This window comes from Aquarana catesbeiana, linkage group LG02 (genome assembly GCF_042186555.1).
Source record: "Aquarana catesbeiana isolate 2022-GZ linkage group LG02, ASM4218655v1, whole genome shotgun sequence".
NCBI lineage: Eukaryota > Metazoa > Chordata > Amphibia > Anura > Ranidae > Aquarana > Aquarana catesbeiana.
Genome location: NC_133325.1, coordinates 321554001 through 321572292, shown reverse-complemented (window position 1 = coordinate 321572292; position 18292 = coordinate 321554001). Strand labels below are relative to the sequence as shown.

General features: G+C 41.0%; 1 protein-coding gene across 1 annotated transcript; it reads left to right on the top strand.

Moving 5' to 3' along the window:
• The first annotated feature begins 966 nt into the window (after positions 1-966).
• Positions 967-17396, top strand: CNOT11 (CCR4-NOT transcription complex subunit 11). The gene is made up of 7 exons (XM_073614777.1): positions 967-1469; positions 5658-5822; positions 6171-6323; positions 6545-6747; positions 8066-8268; positions 13210-13306; positions 15330-17396. The coding sequence occupies exons 1-7, from the start codon at positions 1154-1156 to the stop codon at positions 15525-15527; spliced, it is 1335 nt and encodes a 444-aa protein (XP_073470878.1). The 5' UTR covers positions 967-1153; the 3' UTR covers positions 15528-17396.
• Positions 17397-18292: the final 896 nt, after the last annotated feature.

Below are 18292 nucleotides of genomic sequence, written 5' to 3'. Positions count from 1 at the left end.
GGAAGGGGTTAACATCAGGGGCGATCTAAGGGTTAAGTGTGTCCTTAGGGGGTGCTTGCTGTGTGGGGGTTGCTCTGACTGGGTAAAGATAGAGATCTGTGTTCCTGCTTAGCAGAAACACAAGATCTCCATCTTCTCCCCTGTCAGAACGGTGATCTGCCTTGTTTGCATAGGCAGATCGTCGTTCTGCCTCGCTCTGGAATGATTGCGGGGGTGGCGGACATCGGGTCTATCGGACCCGCCGATTGGCTCTCCCTCTGTCCAATCCGCACGCGATTGGGTCTCCAGTGGAGCGCACATGTGCCCCCTAGAAGCTATTGCACAAAATGATATACAGGTATAAGATTTCACGCAATGGCATATCTCCCAACTGTCCCTGATTTGGAGGGACTGTCCCTGAGTTGGAGCAATGTCCCTCTGTTTCTCATTCCTCCTCATTTTGGTCTGATCTATATAGATGTATATAAAATGCACGTTTTATCTATCAAAAAGTGTTTTGCAGTGCTAAACCTTTCATCTATTTCTAAATTGCTGCATTTGTAACTTACAAAAGTCAATATAAAGGAATAGTAGTGGTAAAAAAAAAGCACGTGTGGGTTTAACCACTCTTGTTCTTTGTAAAATTCCCCTTTAAGGGGGCGTGGCAGGGGGTATGTCCTATGCCTGCATACTTTTGTTGATAGTTATCCCTCATTCCCATCTCAAAAAATTGGGAGGTATGTAATAGAGCCACTTTGCCGCAGTACAAGTGTGTTACACAGTCGTCAGGTGGTTGATTCTTCATTGTCCTGGTAAATAACAGGGTGCAGGCAATTGTGGACTGAAAGCTGTCCCTGTTTCTAGACAGTTCGCACACCTCCCCTATACAACCACACGAGCAGCTACACAAACCATAACATCCTATTCAGGGACGCGCTCCTTTTTTTTTCTTCGCGCATGCGTTTTCTAAGCTGCTGTGTGGCTCATGAGCGCGCACGGCGGGGTTTGCCTTGGCTTACGTTACTGCCGGCTATTTCGCCAAAACAAGCTTTATTGACAAGGACATTGCCGAGCGGTCACTAACAGTATCGCCGTCTATTAGTATTCCCGGTCCCATGTGACAAGAGACGGGTTAGCGGTGTTCGCTGTATCGGTCGGCGGCGGCGGCCTCACGATGAGTCTCGGCGGGAAGGAGCTGTCCAACCTCCTGGGCATCCTGACGGAGGAGGCCTGCAGCAACACGTTCGAGGGCCTGTCTACCGCCTTCCACCACTACTTCACCAAGGCCGACCATTTCCGGGTGGGCTCGGTGCTGGTGATGCTCCTGCAGCAGCCGGACCTCCTGCCCACCTCCCCTCAGCGCCTCACCGCCCTCTACCTGCTCTGGGAGATGTACCGTACCGAACCCCTCGCCGCCAACCCCTTCGCCGCCATCTTCGCCCATCTGCTCAACCCCCCGGCCGGGGAGGAGGCCGAGAGGCTGCTGTCAGGTGAGGCACACAGCTCACACTCTAATGGCTTCTCTCCCTTTAAGAATTCCTTTCACACCCCTCCAGGCAGCAGAGCCATGTTTACAAACATCTATCCAAACACACCACGTGGATTGTCAGATTCCCAGCATTCCTTTACATCTTCATTTTATTTACACCAGGTGATCCTGCCAGAAACACACTTCCGGTCTTGGGGTGACAACACTGCTGCATCTATGGAATGTTGTCTCCCTAGGCTGCTTCTCCTGATTTGGACTACATACATGCCCTCTTCTCCATCTCCAATACATTGGGGTGGGGGGGATTAGTTTATAGACGATCGCTGAGAACCATATTTGATCAGCTCACAGGAAGTGACAAGAACACCAAATTTCTGGCAAGATCAACCAGTATTTTCTGTTTTTACGAAGAATATTATTAGTCTTTAACCACTTAAGCCCCAGACCATTTGGCTGGCCAAAGACCAGAGCACTTTTTGCGATTTGGCATTGCGTCAGTTTAACTGACAATTGCGTGGTTGTGCGACGTGGCTCCCAAACAAAATTGACGTCCTTTTTTTCCCCACAAATAGAGCTTTCTTTTGGTGGTATTTGATCACCTCTGCGGTTTTTATTTTTTGCGCTATAAACAAAAAAAAAGCAAAAATTTAGGAAAAAAAAGCATTATTTTTTGCTATAATAAATACCCCCAAAAAATATATATAAAACCATTTTTTTCCCTCAGTTTAGGCCAATACGTATTCTACATATTTTTGGTTAAAAAAAATCGCAATAAGCGTTTATTGATTGGTTTGCGCAAAAGTTATAGCGTCCACAAAATAGGGGATAGTTTTATGACATATTTTTATTGATTTTTTTTTTTTTTTAGTAATGGTGGTGATCAATGTGTTTTTTTTTTTTTTTTTTTTTTTTTTTTTTATCGTGACTGCGACATTATGGCAGACACGTCGGACAATTTTGGCGCGATTTTGGGACCATTCACATTTATACAGCAATCAATGCGATTAAAAATGCATTGATTACTGTGTAAATGTTACTGGCAGTGAAGGGGTTAACCACTAGGTGGCGCTGTAGGGGTTAAGTGTGTCCTAGGGAGTGATTCTAACTGTGGGGGGGAGGGGCTGTGTGTGACACGACACTGATCACTGCTCCTGATTACAGGGAGCTGCGAACAGTGTCATTGGGCAGAACGGGGAGATGCTTGTTTACGTTAGCATCTCCCCATTCTTCCTCACCGTGAGACGATCGCGGGTATCCCCGCAATCACGGTCACAGAGCTCCCGGCGGGTGCACGCCCGCAAGCCGCCTCATAAAGGGCAACGTACAGGTACCTTAATCTGCCTGTACGTGCCCTTCTGCCTCAGTATATCTGCGTGAGGCGATCGGGAAGCGGTTAAGTGGTTGTAAACCCTCCTGCATCACTTTTACCTGTAGGTAAGCCTATAATAAGGCTTGCCTATAGGTAGTGGAAATATCACCCAAATGTGCGGCATTAAGGAGATATTTATCTTGTAGTGTGCCGATTGATGTCATCGGCACATGCGCTGTTAAGAAACGGACCTCCGTGCCGTTTCTTCACTCGTGTGTGCCGTGACTGATGGCTTCCGCGCACATGCATGGGAGTGACGGCACGCGGCTTCCGGCCAATCATAGAGCTGGAGTCCATGGCCCCGGAAGGAAGAGGGCAGAAGATGGATGCGGCCACCAGCGGGGACAGCGTGGGCTTCGATTGCGATGCATACTAGCCCATTATGCTTTTACTTTGCAGGGAACGTCAGAGGAAGTAAAACCCATCAGGGAGATGGGCATTTCCCCGTTCTGCCTCTCCTCGTCGCGATCACGGGCCACCGGCGAACATTGCGTCCACAGGACCCACGCGCCCAGGATTACCAAGGGAAGTACGGGTACTCCCTTTTGCGCACCCGTGCCAAGGAGAGGCAGAACAGGCATTTCCCTGTTCTGCCTAGTGAAATGACAGGGATCTACTGCTCCCTGTCATCGGGAACAGTGATCTCTGTCATGTCCACCACCCCCCTACAATTAGAACACACTTAGGGAACATAGTTAACCCCTTGATCACCCCCTAGTGTTTAACCCCTTCCCTGCCAGTGACATCTACACAATAATCAGTGGCTATTTTTAGCTCTGATCGCTGTATAAATGTCAATGGTCCCAAAATAGTGTCAAAAGTGTCCTATCTGTCCGCCGCAATGTCGTAGTCCCGATTTAAAAACCACAGATCACAGCCATTAGTAATAATAAAAAAAAAAAAAAATAAAAATGCCATAAATCTATCCCCTATTTTGTAGACTCTATAGCTTTTGCGTGAACCAATCAATATACTCTTATTGCGATTTTTTTTTTTTTTTTTTTTTTTTTTACCCAAAAGTATATAGAAGAATACATATCGGCCTATTTAGTTTTTTAGTTTTTTTAATATATTTTTAGGGGATGTTTATTATAGCAAAAAGTAAAAAATATTGCTTTTTTTTTTTCAAAATTGTCAGTCTTTTTTTGTTTTATAGCGCAAAAAAAAAAAAACCTGCAGAGCTGATCAAATACCACCAAAAGAAAGCTCTATTTGTGGGTAAAAAAGGATAGATATAGATATATGTTTATTATATTACCGTATATTATTTTTTTAGCAGAGACCCTACAGAATAAAATGGTGGTTGTTGCAATATTTTATGTCACACTATTTGCGCAGTGATCTCTCAAACGCAATTTTATTTTGGGAAAAAATACACTTTAATGAATTAAAAAAACAAAACCATAAAGTTAGCAAATTTTTTTGTATAATGTGAAAGATGATTTTACACCGTGAGAATTGTGATCTTTATTCTAAGCAAAAAAATTGTGATTCTCATTTTAGCCAAAATCATGCAGCTTTACTTGTCAGTGTTAAATGGTTTGTCTCATCCCTCTAACTTCCACTTTTAAACAGCTTGGTCTGTTAAAAAATAACACTGACAAGATGGACAGGTAATACAACTAATTTGGGGGAAGGGGCATTGCCAGTGGCAGACTACATAGTGTGCATCATTTTTGATGTTACCGTTACCCTAGTGCCACTTTAATGCCCAAGTGTCACTTGCAACCCTATGGTACTTGTGCAGTCTGTAATGGGAAGGATGAATTGGATTTGTAAAGGGGTCATGCATCCCCAGTCATTTTTGTCTTCTGAATCATGTCCCCAGTATCTAACCATCTCCTTTATGTCTGCAGTTTCTGACAGTGCTCACTAACATTACTTATACTGAACATTTATGGACAGCCCTTTGGTGATCTTCGGGGTTGTGGCTGAGACCCTCGTATACTTCTTAATTTGACAAACACTATTCTGTTGTCATTTGTAGGCAGTTTATTAGCAAAATTCGAACATCATCTATTAGACGCAATGAATACCTGCCAAAATTTTATATGGGGGCTTTTCATTTTTTAAATGGAATGTAGAACAAGAGCCTGTGCTTTGGGGCTAAATTCACTGGACCTTTTTGAGGCGTTTGAGAACTTTATTTTGACTTTGAGCTGCTTCTCTGTGGCACAGCTGCTCCAGGATTGGAAGGTTGTTTATTTCAGGCTAAGGCCCCTTTCACACAGGCTTTCCAATCAGGTCCGCCTGACGTTTTTTTTTAGGCGGACCTGATCGGAGCCTCCATTCACTCCTATGGAGCGGCGGATATCAGCGCTGACATGTCTGCTGCTATCCGATTCTGTCCGTGAAATCCAGACGGATGGTGACCCTATTTTTCCTCTGTCAATCGGATCAAATGAAAATGGACAGGTGGTCCGTTTTCATCCAATCTCCCTATAGAGGAGAGCGGGGCTCTGACAGGTCCATCTCAGTGAGCGGAGAAGGACCTGTCATCTGCCTGCTCAGCGGGGATCAGCAGATCAATTCCCCGCTGAGCAAGCGGACAAGTCTGTGTGAAAGGACCCTAAAGAAGTTTTCCACTTTCTCCAGGAAAGTAGAAACCAGCATTTAGTTTAAATGATGGGATTGGTGTAATAGCTTCCATTTGTGGTAATATTTAGTGATTTGATAATGCTATAATGCAGACATTTTTGTTATATCCACATTGTTTCTGATATTTCTTACATCTGAGATATTTTTATCCTGTTTGTAAAACTGTTATCCATAAGGGTTGAACATTGTATAATAATGAGAATGTCTGTCTTCTTTCTGCAGGTTTTCTGCCAGCAATTACACCACCTGAAAAATTCTTCCTTTCTCAGTTGATGTTGGCACCACCTAGAGAATTATTTAAAAAGACACCTAGACAGATTGCTGTCATTGATGTAGCAAACTTGGCGCAGCCAGTAGACATAAGTGGACTTCAGTTAGCGCTAGCAGGTAAGAGACATGTACCACTTCGCTTACGCTTCTAAACCACCAGTTTGAAAGGAGAGCACTTGATGGGTTCTGATATAAATTGCAGATTGTTCTAGTTTAATTCTGCACCTCAGTGTTGTAACTCGTAGCGGTATCACTCACACTGAGTACCTCTTATTTCTTTTCTTTTTTATTAGAGAAATAAAAAGAGGTAAATATAATGACAGTTGCTCTGAATAACTATCAAGTTCCTTTTTTTAAAAGTAAAAAATCACTCAAAATGATTTAAATGAGCCCATACTTTGCCTGATATTGACTTTGAGATAAAAAAATATATATAATTTTATTTATTTATTTTTTTTTTTATAGAACGGCAGTCTGAACTTCCAACTCAGAGTAAGGCCAGTTTCCCAAGCATCCTAAGTGATCCTGATCCAGACTCCTCCAATTCTGGTTTTGACAGTTCTGTTGCTTCTCAAATTACCGAAGCTTTGGTCAGTGGTCCAAAGCCACCGATTGAAAGTATGTAATGTAACTTTGTTTTCTCATATCAGAGTGACCATGTTTTGGATATCATTGTGTGGTCATTGGGTGATATAAGTTATCATGAGAATAAAATGCATTTTCTTTTACTGAAGTGCAAAATAAAGTCATAACATTTTTGGATAACTTTAATAGTTTTGGGCTTTATATTTCTTTATTACATTGGTAAGTTTTTCTCAGTGTAGCTCATTCTTTTTTAGGCCACTTCCGTCCAGAATTTATTCGTCCCCCTCCTCCTCTACATATCTGCGATGATGAGCTTGCTTGGTTGAATCCCATTGAACCTGATCATGCCATCAAATGGGACAAATCGATGTGTGTAAAGAACAGCACTGGTGTAGAAATTAAGCGCATCATGGCCAAGGCATTTAAAAGTCCACTGTCCTCTCCTCAGCAGACACAGGTATTTGCTTTATATATCATCAATGGATAAGATTTCATTGTCTGTGTAATATATTTTTTTGCAGTGTCTTTCTACTTTGCTTTGGCCTTGCATCTAGCTTCTGGCTTTTGATGTGTTGATCCAAGGCAAGTTTATTCACCCAGTGGTTGGTTAAAACATTCTGAGCCATGGCTATAGAGCAGTGGTTCTCAACTCCAGTCCTCAGGGCCCCCCAACAGGCCAGGTTTGCAAGATAGCTGAAATACATCACAGGTGATATCACTTGCTGCTCAGTGATTGCAGTATTCTAGTCTGCAACTCCCCAAGGTAATACTTAAAATCTGGCCTGTTGGTGGGTCCCGAGGACTGGAGTTGAGAACCACTGCTATAGAGCATCCTTTTCTACCAAGGGTAGATGGGTGCACTGCACAGAGAAAGTCACACTGGGTAGATCTCTGAATTGTTACCAAACAAGTTGATCTTACGGCAACGGCTGTGTTCAGGTGATAAAGGTCTGGAAGGAATCACTGGGCTGAATTATTATAGATTATTATACACAGCATTTAATTTTAGGTAAATGCAGACTGATACAACAACCCATTATCTTCTTATTTTTCTGGTGTTCTCAGTTTTGCCTCCCTTAGGCATTATGGAGCTAAACAAGAAAGTATCACCACTGCAGTAAGAGGCCAGTTTAGACAGAATATATCTCATCTAGACATGGATTGTGTAACCCTGTTTTACTATATATTAGCACAGAACTAGATGGGAAGGCCTTCAGCCTTCAAGGCTGGGTTCACACTGATGCAAATTGGATACGGGTTTCCCTGCATCCAATTCACATGACAGGAAAGTGTGACTGGCTCTCAATGAAGCCGGTTCACACAGCTCCAGGGCAGCCGTGGTCTGCATGGGAAAAGGGTCCTATCCGTCTTTTGGCTCTGTTTCAGGTGTGAATTCAGGCAAAAATTCAGATCTGAGTTGCAGCTGAATCGGTGAACAGGGATGCACTGGTCCCTCTGCTGTGACCCATGGCCGCATCATTGTGAACCCAACTTAATACTTTGACAAAAGTAATCTGCTTGTAATGATAAGGGTGATTTTGAGCTTTTACTTCAGTTCTTTCTTACCCAGTGGCTTTTAGTATTCTTGCAGCATTCACTAGGCCAGTTTACAAATCTTTTTAGGCCAGATTCCTGCAAACCTACTTTGGTTCACATACATTGTGTGTCCTTAACTTTGCAGGAGAAATTTAGCCTTTTTTCCCCTTTAAAATACCATTGCTATGTTTAAACAAAACCTATTTGCTTATTAAACATTTAATTGTTCTTTCCCTCAGCTCCTTGCAGAGTTAGAAAAAGACCCTAAGCTGGTTTATCACATTGGCCTCACTCCTGCCAAGCTTCCAGACCTGGTAGAAAACAATCCCTTGGTTGCAATTGAAATGTTGTTAAAGCTGATGCAGTCAAGTCAGATCACAGAGTATTTCTCTGTTCTGGTCAACATGGACATGTCGTTACATTCAATGGAAGTAGTTAATCGGTGAGTTATGTCAGCATTTTTTTTTAATTGGCTTGGTTTTGTTGTGGCTGATTTTTGTCAGTTAAATTCCTTACTGTCGCTGTAATATTTACATATCCTACCCCCTATTAACAACCTAATGATTAGAGAGGCATCTGGGAACTTACCTGTGAAATCATGTGGGTGGGCATTGCTTTAGTGGAGAGGACCAATAAGACCTTTCTCCATTGCTACCTCCTGGTAATTTCCTAGATTCAGTGGGTTTGACAAACTCAGATTCTTTAACTACTTCCCGCCCAAGGTACGTAATAGGACGTCCTTGACTTTGAGCAGGGATATCTGAATGATGGGTGCAGCTACAGGCATCATTCAGATATCGTCTTTTTCAGCCGGCGATTCCCTACACCATAAGAACAATCATAGCGGCTGTTCCGCCGCTTGAACGTGGGAGAACAGATCCGCCGCCCCCGGATGTTTACCATAGAGATTTCTGGCGGACTAGATGGTCGCTGGAGTCTCTATGATCGTTCGGAGGCTGGGCGCGATGTGATGTCGTCACGCCTGGCCTCTGCATTCAAACAAATGGCGCCACCTCGGCTGGAAAGCCGAGATCGTTTATTTTTTTTATTTCAGGCTTCCCAGCCTAGAGGTGAGATGTGGGGTCTTATTGACACCATATCTCACTGTAAGGAGGACCGATCATGCCATATTCCTATTACAAGGGTTGTTTACATTCCTTGTAATAGGAATAAAAGTGATCAAATTTTTTATTTTTTTATTTTTAAAGTGTCAAACTAAAAAAACAAAAGTAAAATTAACAATAAAAAATAAAATGTAAAGCGGCCCTATCCCCGTGTGCTTGCACGCAGAAGTGAATGTATACATAAGTCCTGCCCACATATGAAAACGGTGTTCAAACCACACATGGGAGGTATCGCCGCCAACGTTGGAGCGAGAGCAATAATTCTAGCCCTAGACCTCCTCTGTAACTCAAAACGTATAACCACTAAAAAATTTTAAAGCATCGCCTATGGGGATTTTTAAGTACAGAAGTTTGGCGCCATTCCACAAGCATGTACAATTTTGAAGCGTGACATGTTGGGTATCTATTTACTCGGCATAACTTCATCTTTCACATTATGCAGAAAAAATTGGGCTAACTTTAATGTGGCTCCCAAGCCTCCTCTGTGTGTCCATAAGCCCAAATCAGCCCCGCTCTCTCCTAACTAGCTCTGATTGAGGTTTTCAATTTGTCAATCAGCTGTTACTTCCTCCCCTGTCACTTTTTTTTTTTCTCTTGGTGTCGGAAAAACATGTCAAAAGTGATTCATGTCGATAGCAAAGGAACAGAGCAGCTAAAACAACTGACACTTAATTCTGTCAATTGAGAAAGGTACACACTATAGCGGTATATGCTTTGTTCATATTTCATTTATGAAGGTTTTATTAACAGATTGTAACATATACAGTTTTGCTCATAAGTTTACATACCCTAGCAGAATTTATGATTTCTTGGCCATTTTTCAGAGAATATGAATGATAACACAAACTTTTTTTTCTTTCACTCACAGTTAGTGTTTGGCTGAAGCCATTTATTATCAGTCAACTGTGTTTACTCTTTTTAAATCATAATGGCAACAGAAACTACCCGAATGACCTTGATCAAAAGTTTATATACCCCAGTTCCCTGGATGAGGCTCTTTATCTTCTCGCATGGTAAACCTGCCCATTCCTCTTGGCAAAACGCCTTCAGTTCCTGTAAATTCTTGGGCTGTCTTGCATTAACTGCACTTTTTTGAGATCTCCCCAAAGTCGCTCAATGATATTGAGGTCAGGAGACTGAGATGGCCACTTCAGAACCTTCACTTTTATTCTGCTGTAGCCACAGACTGGTCGACTTGGCCTTGTGTTTTGGATCATTGTCATGTTGGAATGTCCAAGTACGTCCCATGTGCAGCTTCCTGGCTTATGAATGCAAATGTTCCTCCAGTAGTTTTTGATAACATACTGCATTTATCTTGCTATCAATTTTGACCAAATTTCCTGTGCCTTTTTGTAGCTCACACATCCAAAAAACATCAGCGATCCACCTCTGTACCTTTCATCATAGGCCTTGTTGACTCCTCTCCAAATGTAGCGTTCATGGTTGTGGCCAAGCAGCTCAATTTTGGTCTCATCACTCCAAATGGCTTTGTGCCAGAAGGTTTGAGGCTTGTCTTTGTGCTGTTTGGCGTATTGTAAGCAGAATACCTAAATGTGGCATTTGAGTAGTAATCGCTTTCTTCTGGCGACTCGACCATGCAGCCCATCTTTCTTCAAGTGCCTCCTTATTGTGCATCTTGAAACAGCCACACCACATGTTTTCAGAGAGTCCTGTATTTCACCTGAAGTTATTTGTGGGTTTTTCTTTGCATCCCGAACAATTTTTCCTGGCAGTTGTGCTGAAATTTTAGTTGGTCTACCTGACCGTGGTTTGGTTTCAACAGAACCCCTCATTTCCACTTCTTGATTAGAGTTTGAACACTGCTGATTGGCATTCTCTATTCCTTGGATATCTTTTTATATCCCTTTCCTGTTTTATACAGTTCAACAACCTTTTCACGCAGATCCTTTTGACAATTCTTTTGCTTTCCCCATGACTCAGAATCCAGAAATGTCAGTGCAGCACTAGATGATAGATGCAAGGATCTGTCAGGAGTCCAGAAACTCATTGACCTTTTATACACACACACATTACAAGCAAACAGACCACAGGTGAGGATGGTTACCTTTTTTAATAGCCATTCAAACCCCTTTGTGTCAACTTGTGTGCATGTTATCAGGCCAAAAACACTAGGGTATGTAAAATTTTAAACAGGGTTGTTTGGGTAGTTTCTGTTGCCCTTATTATTTAAAACAGGGTAAATACAGTTGATTGATAATAAATGGTTTCAGCCAAACACTAACCATGAGTGCAAAAATGTTTTTATGTTATTATTCATATTCTCTGAAAAATAGCCAAGAAATCATAAATTCTGCCAGGGTATGTAAACTTATGAGCACAACTGTACAATTATCTTGAGTGCACAACATAACTCGGAGAATGGCTCCAAAATACAGGAGGATAAAAGAAAGTTACAATAAGTAACGCATGAAATCCACTTTATAAATGCGATGCTCAAATGTTCCTGAAAGGTGGAACATAGTTATCGGTAGTAACCAAAAACAAAAAAGAAAATCTAAGGAGGCGGAACCCCAGGAACCGTGGGGAAAGCCTGTGATGTGCAACGTGTTTTCAGTTATTGAACCGGAGGAATGTCTGTTGACTAAAGTCTCGTACACACGATCGGATTTTCCGACGGGAAATGTGTGATGACAGGCTGTTGGCCGAAAATCCGACTGTGTGTGTGCTCCATCATACAATTGTTGGCCAACTTTCCGTGGACAAATGTCTGTTGTCGGATTTTCCGAGCGTGTGTACTCAAATCCGTCGGACAAAATTCCAAAGTACAAACAAGCATGCTCGGAAGCCAGAAGTGGTCGGTCTCGTAAACTAGCGTTCGTATTGGAGAATTAACATTCGTGACGTGGCAAATTATGAAATCTCGAAATCCAGCGCACATTCTCTTCTTCGTTAATGGGATAATCATGAAGCTGCTTTGCTGGTGATACTGATGGAGTTATTGCAAACGAATTTTCAAAGGCTTTTTTTTTTTTTTTTCTAGTAATATCAAGAATAATATTATGCTTTTTTTTTTTTTTTTTTTTTTTTTTTTATTTGGGCAAGTTACCACAACACCATTATCCCGTAGTTTTTAAGATAAAAGATACAACTGTGTTGGTGTCCATTGTTAATTTTGTATTGTATTTTTTAAAACGTAACTGCCTACTCCCAAAATGTAATTTGAAGTAAAACACACAGCCAAGTATTTATTCTACACATTTTTTTTATTGCGCATTAAAAAAAAGAAAAATAAAATTAGACGTGCTATCTGCCAATAGAACTTAACCAAAAAGTGCATTCTATGCTAGAAAATATACCAAATCAAATCATTATTTAACCAAAAAAATAATATCAAAGCAATAACTCCAAGGCCAATAATAAATAACACGGTATCTCCTCCGATTCATCAACTTGTCTGGTGGACGAACGGCCATTCAGAAACTAACTGAAAAGCACGAAATGAAAAACGTGAACTGAAAAGCGCGAATGAACACTCGCCAAACTTCTAACACAAAATTAGCAGAAGGAGCTCAAAGGGTGGCGCTAAAGAGCTGAAAAAACATGTAGTACGTCACTACATTCGTGATTGTTGGCCAACAATTGTGTGCCGTGTGTATGCAAGACAAGTTTGGGCCAACGCCCTTCGGACAAAAGTCCACGCTTTTGTTGGCAGAAAATCTGATTGTGTGTACCAGGCTTTAGTCAGTGCTTCTCCACCTCAGTCCTCAAGTACTCCCAACAGGCCCTGTATTGGGAATTTCTCTTATAAAAATAACTGTCCAAAATACCAAGCCATTGACTCTGATTTAAAGCACCTGAGAACCACTGGACTAAGGTATATGGAAATGTATAGTATAAAGAATACCTCCCAAGATAAGTATGAGGTGGTTAAAGATACAGGAAAAGTAGAGCAATAGGTGGGAAGAGAAAGGGAAAGAGGAAAAAGGAGTGGTCTCGGAGGACCATGCACCTGAAAAATGTCATAATGTCAGTAACGTATGGATGTAGGATATCCAGGGCTGCCAAACACGCAGACACTGGTCAGGAGAATCGGACAGTATAGATGTTAATTTCTCATTACCCATAACATTGTTTATGCAATGTTTGCTTTGTTCATATTTCATGTCTAAGGTTTAAAACCACTTTAACAACTGATCATTCATTCCCCCTCATCATTTGTTTAGTCCTCTGTTTAGCATACTGGTGGCTTTCTTAATGCATCCATTTTAATCCTATCTTCTTCTTCTTTTATTCTGCAGGTTAACAACTGCAGTTGATCTTCCTCCTGAATTTATTCACCTTTATATATCAAATTGCATATCCACCTGTGAGCAAATTAAGGACAAATATATGCAGGTAGGTGTTTTCTGTGACTATAAGGCCCCAATCACACCAGAGCATTTTGCAGCTGGAAGCTAAATGCTCAAAACTCTCCGCAAACAAAATTCCATGTAATACTAAATGATTGGGTATTCACATATGAGCACTCAGTCTCCTATAGCTCAACAACTGGCGCTCTGAAAATTACATGAGCTACTTTTGAGGCAGACTTGGGTCGTTATTTTTGCTGTATTCGATTGGGGAGATTTTTCTTCACCTTCTGTCCTGGAGACACAATGGTAAGTTAGAGAAAACCTCTCCAAAGACATTTGTCACCACTGCAAGATTTAATCTTGCCTCTTCTTAAGACCCCTTTCAAACAGAGGCGATTTTTTTTTTTTGCATTTTAGCGCTAGAAATAGCCTCTAAATAGTGCCTGAAAACCGCCTCCCATTCATTTCGGTGTGCCTTTTACACACTGGGGCGGTGCACTTGCGGGACATTAGGAAAAGTCCTGCAAGCAGCATCTTTTGGGGCGGTTTGGGAGTGCTGTATACAGTGCTCCCGAAACACCCTGCCCATTGAAATGAATAGGCAGCGCTTCGGATGCGCCACAACTTCTTTGGGGTTAAAACCACCCTCTAGCGGCCGAAAAGTGCTGCTTAAACAGCGCTAAAACAAGCGCGCTTTAGCGCTAATGCGGCCCCAGTGTGAAAGGGGTCTTAGAGTTGTCACAGAAACAGGTGTTCGCTTTGGCTGATATTGCCTCACATATTGCTGTAAAGACATTTTTGGATTTCCCCTCTTCCCTTCTTGATGACGTTTGTCAGATGTGGATCTCCCCAGCAGGGGCACTGACCTCAAGAAAGCTTAACAAAGGGTCAACCCTTCCCTCTTCTTTTCAAAGCATAACTATCCAAAGCTAACGATTAATCAGAATGAAATCTTTTAATGTTCATTTCCACATATTATTTCTAGCATACTGCTCTTAATCAGAATGATCTTGAAGTTTGTCAGCTTACTCTGTGAAGATCCCTACACACTTACTTTTTTGTATTCTGTGACACATATTCACTATAACCTGTGAGTAGGCACTGCTGTGTCACACATTTTACAAAGACTGAAGTCTGAACTACAGGGGTGCTTAGAGGGGTTTCAGGAGGTGCAGTCAGTGCAGAAATCACTGTTTTCAGGAAGCAAGATACCATGGTATATGTAGTTCTTAACATTTGAAAGTGAACCAGCAGAGGAGAAGCTGCAAAGCATGCAGGGAATCCAGGAAGTTGTTGGAAGAGATGACCAACTGGCAGGCAGAACTCACAAACTGAAAGGAGGTTTGTTAAGTGAGCTGCTATTGGCATGTCAAAAAGAACTATTGTTTGTATTGCTTTTTCAATGATGTTATAAATTGAAAATGTATGCTTTGACCATAGAACCTAAATTTTGACTTTTAGAAACACTTTTTTTTTTTTAAAGTGTTGCTAAACCCAGTAAAAATCAGTCTGTATATGAGGAAAAGCATGCTTGTTATACTCACTGTGGAACCTAAGGGGGTTGGGTTAAGCCTCTGAGTTGCGTAAAAAGACTGTTTGATCCTGTCTTCTCTGATCCTCCCCTTCCACTGTCCCCAATCCATCTGCTGATAGAACAGAGCCCTGGGAGGCAGAGTGTCAGGGGTCCTGCAGCCTCATAGGACAGTCAGAGGAGAACGGAAACTCCTCCTACAAGCTTTAACCAGTGCTCAGCCTGAACACTATAGAAGTCACAAGAATGCTATATACTGCTGATGAGAAAAGGTATTTAGCAGTTTATATTTACTAAAATTATTGCATTTCCATGTTCTGTGTGAGACCAGATATAGTGAATGCAGAGTCCTGGGTTTAGTAACATTTTAAGTGGTTAAAAAAAAAAGAAGTGTATTGCTGTTGCTTTTCTGTTTTTACTCCTTTTCAAATGGTCCTTCCTTAATGGAATTGCATCTTTGTATATTCGGTACTTCTTGTCTTAATAATGAGGTTTTATATGGCTTATTTAGTGGTGTTCTTTTTCTTTTTTGCAGAATCGCTTGGTCAGACTGGTTTGTGTCTTTTTACAGTCATTGATTAGAAACAAAATTATCAATGTCCAGGACTTGTTTATAGAGGTGCAGGCTTTCTGTATAGAATTCAGCAGAATACGAGAAGCGGCCGGCCTTTTCCGACTCCTGAAAACTTTGGATACTGGAGAAAATCCACAGGAGGCCAAACCTGTGAAATAAACAAATGGAACACTACCCAAGGACATTTTTGCCTTGTACATAATGTGTTTTTTTTTTTTTTTTTTTAAGTTGCCAAGTATACTCCACATTCTGGACTATCCTAGAAGCATATTGTGGCCAATGTAAACTACTAGTATATTCATTTATTTCTTAGCTCAGCTCCACTCAATGGATACCAGTGGATTGATCTGATTTTGGTCCTCAACTGTACAATTTAACTTATTGCAAGAATATTATCCGTAGAGATAATTTTTGCCTCTGGATGGTTTTTAAAAGCTATTACCATGTGCATTTTGTAAATGTGCTTCAGTTCAGCATTTGTAAACAAATAAAACGGGCCTTGTTCTGTGAAGGTTAATATTTTGTGATCTTATTAAAGCACCTGTAAAACTGAGCTGTTTTATATAGCAGCTTATTTACTTCTAGTCCTCCTTTTCTTCTACATGCTTTGTGCTTTGATCTCTCAATGCCTGAGGTAGTTATTCTGTAGTCCATGCAAGTTCCAGTCTATATAGATAACAACCTTGAGAGGAGGGTTCCTGCAGACTCAAAGCTGTGCTGGTTTCTGCTCCCACTATATAATTTAGAGCTGCTGGTGGCTTGATTAAAGCATAAGATGGTGGATTCTCTGAGATTGTAATCTATTTACCTGTGGAGGAGCTTCTGTCTCTAACCTAGCGATGTATGATGGAGTGCTTTATGTACAGCAGATTATCTTACTGTCAATGTTTCAGTAAGTGGTATTCTCAATGAAAGTTTCTGTATGGGCTGTCATTCGACAGCCTGTAAATATGCAATATGTACATATTTTAAACATTTTGTGCTAGTTCTTATCAAGACACTGATCACTGCTAACTGAGAGTTAAAGCTTTTGCAGACTACCTGCTCTACATGTAATGTATTGTCTTCTGCAGTCATTGTTATATTAACAATGAATGAAGTCAGCTACTAGAAACATTTTGGTAATTTCTTAAAGCCACTGCTTAGAAAGTACTCAGGCTTATTTCTAGGTAATCTGTACTTTTAGAAGGAGGGTAATATGTAGGCTGTTAGGCTTGTAATATTTTGGTATAAATTAAGGTAAACACTATCTGTTATACTGACCCATTGGATTCAGGATGAAGATTAATACCCACACTTGGCTTTATTTGACCATCTTTTTGGGCTATAACTCCAAAATATTAAAGCCGGGAAACCTGTTCAGAATGAAGTCAATGACCGCCTACATATTTTCCTTGTACAGGTTTGCTTTAACAAGCAATAGAGACAGTAGCGATGTGGACATTTGATAGAAAACTATCAAATGTCACTCCATCAACAAAAAACATATATGATCATATGAGATGACTGGCTGCCAAAGGTGTTTACGCTTTGCTACATTATAGGACAAAATTAATGCTGATCGCTCAGCACCCTGACCCACTTCCTTACTTACCTCGGTACCACAGCCTCTATGGCAGAAATACTCTTCTTTATTTGAGACTTTGAGTAAAGCCCTATACAAGTCTTTCAGGATGCACTGAGCAGGTGCAGCAACTGCTGAGGGATTTCTGCTGGAAAAGGCTGTGCTATACTGTGAGATGTAAACACCTTGAGTTGGGCGAAGGGGTTTAATACAGGATAGTTCAGAAGGGCCAGGGGTGGGTGATGATCATTCATGAATCTGATGCTAGATATTTAGGAATGTTGCAGTAGTGAATATGTTGTTCATGCATATCATATTGTAAACATTAGGCAGTTATCACTGTGCTTGTAAATTATTGCCTTCTGGACTATATTCTAGCAATATTTGACTTTTTGTTCAGCTAAATTTAATAGCATTTTTAATGTACAAATATTAAAATCAGAAAATATATACTGTCTAAATTACATTGTGTGCTTTTTTATTTTATTTTGTCTGCTGTATGTGTATGTAGATTGCCTTATTTGCTGCACTAAGGTTACATAGTACTAGTTTTTCTTCAGATGTCATTGCTAAAATACCAGAGGAAGAGAAGAGAGTATCAAGATTACCTCTATAGTGAGCAGCACAATCCAGGCAAATGTCCAGAACAGTTGCAGATTTTTTGGCACCATGTGGTGTTAGAATAGGGTGTTTCCATAAACATTCACACCTCCTATGTTGTTCATCTGCCTTAACCTATTTTCATATAATTGGAATAATGTGACTGATATAACTTTAATCCCTCTAAAATGCTGGGGTATGTTATGGATGCATTAAACTGAATCTGTTTGGATAAGCTATAAAACATCTTCAATATTACAGAACAAGTCCAGCGGATATGATTAGCTATTCACCACAGTCTCTTTTTTGTTTAAAGTGTTACTAAACCCAGGACCCTGCATTCACTATATCTGGTCTCCCACAGTACACAGAATATGGAAATGCAATTATTTTAGTAAATATAAACTGCTAAATACCTTACATCAGTTGTATGACTTCTATCAGTGTCTGGTTAAAGCTTGTAGGAGGAATTTTCATTCTGCTGACTGTCATATAAGGATCCAGGACCCTTGACCCTCTGTCTGGGCAGTACTGATTGGCCCTGGGCCAAGCACATGCACTCCCAAGAAAAAAAAAATCTCTAGTAATACACACCAAACTGAGAAACTGCAGCTTGTCCCTTAGCCTCTGTTCTATGGTTTGGGGACTGTGGAAGAAGGGGGGGAACAGAGAAGACAGGATCAAACAGGCTTTTTATACAATGCAGAGGATTAACCCCTTGGATACCAAAGCGAGTATAACACGCATGCTTTACTGCATA

What these genes read in the sequence shown, in the direction of transcription:
- CNOT11 (XM_073614777.1), top strand. Translation starts at nt 1,154, where the DNA reads ATGAGTCTCGGCGGGAAGGAGCTGTCCAACCTCCTGGGCATCCTGACG. An exon ending in CCTCTCCTCAGCAGACACAG is followed by an intron (nt 6,748 to 8,065) that starts GTATTTGCTTTA and finishes TCTTTCCCTCAG; the next exon opens with CTCCTTGCAGAGTTAGAAAA. An exon ending in TCAATGGAAGTAGTTAATCG is followed by an intron (nt 8,269 to 13,209) that starts GTGAGTTATGTC and finishes TTTATTCTGCAG; the next exon opens with GTTAACAACTGCAGTTGATC.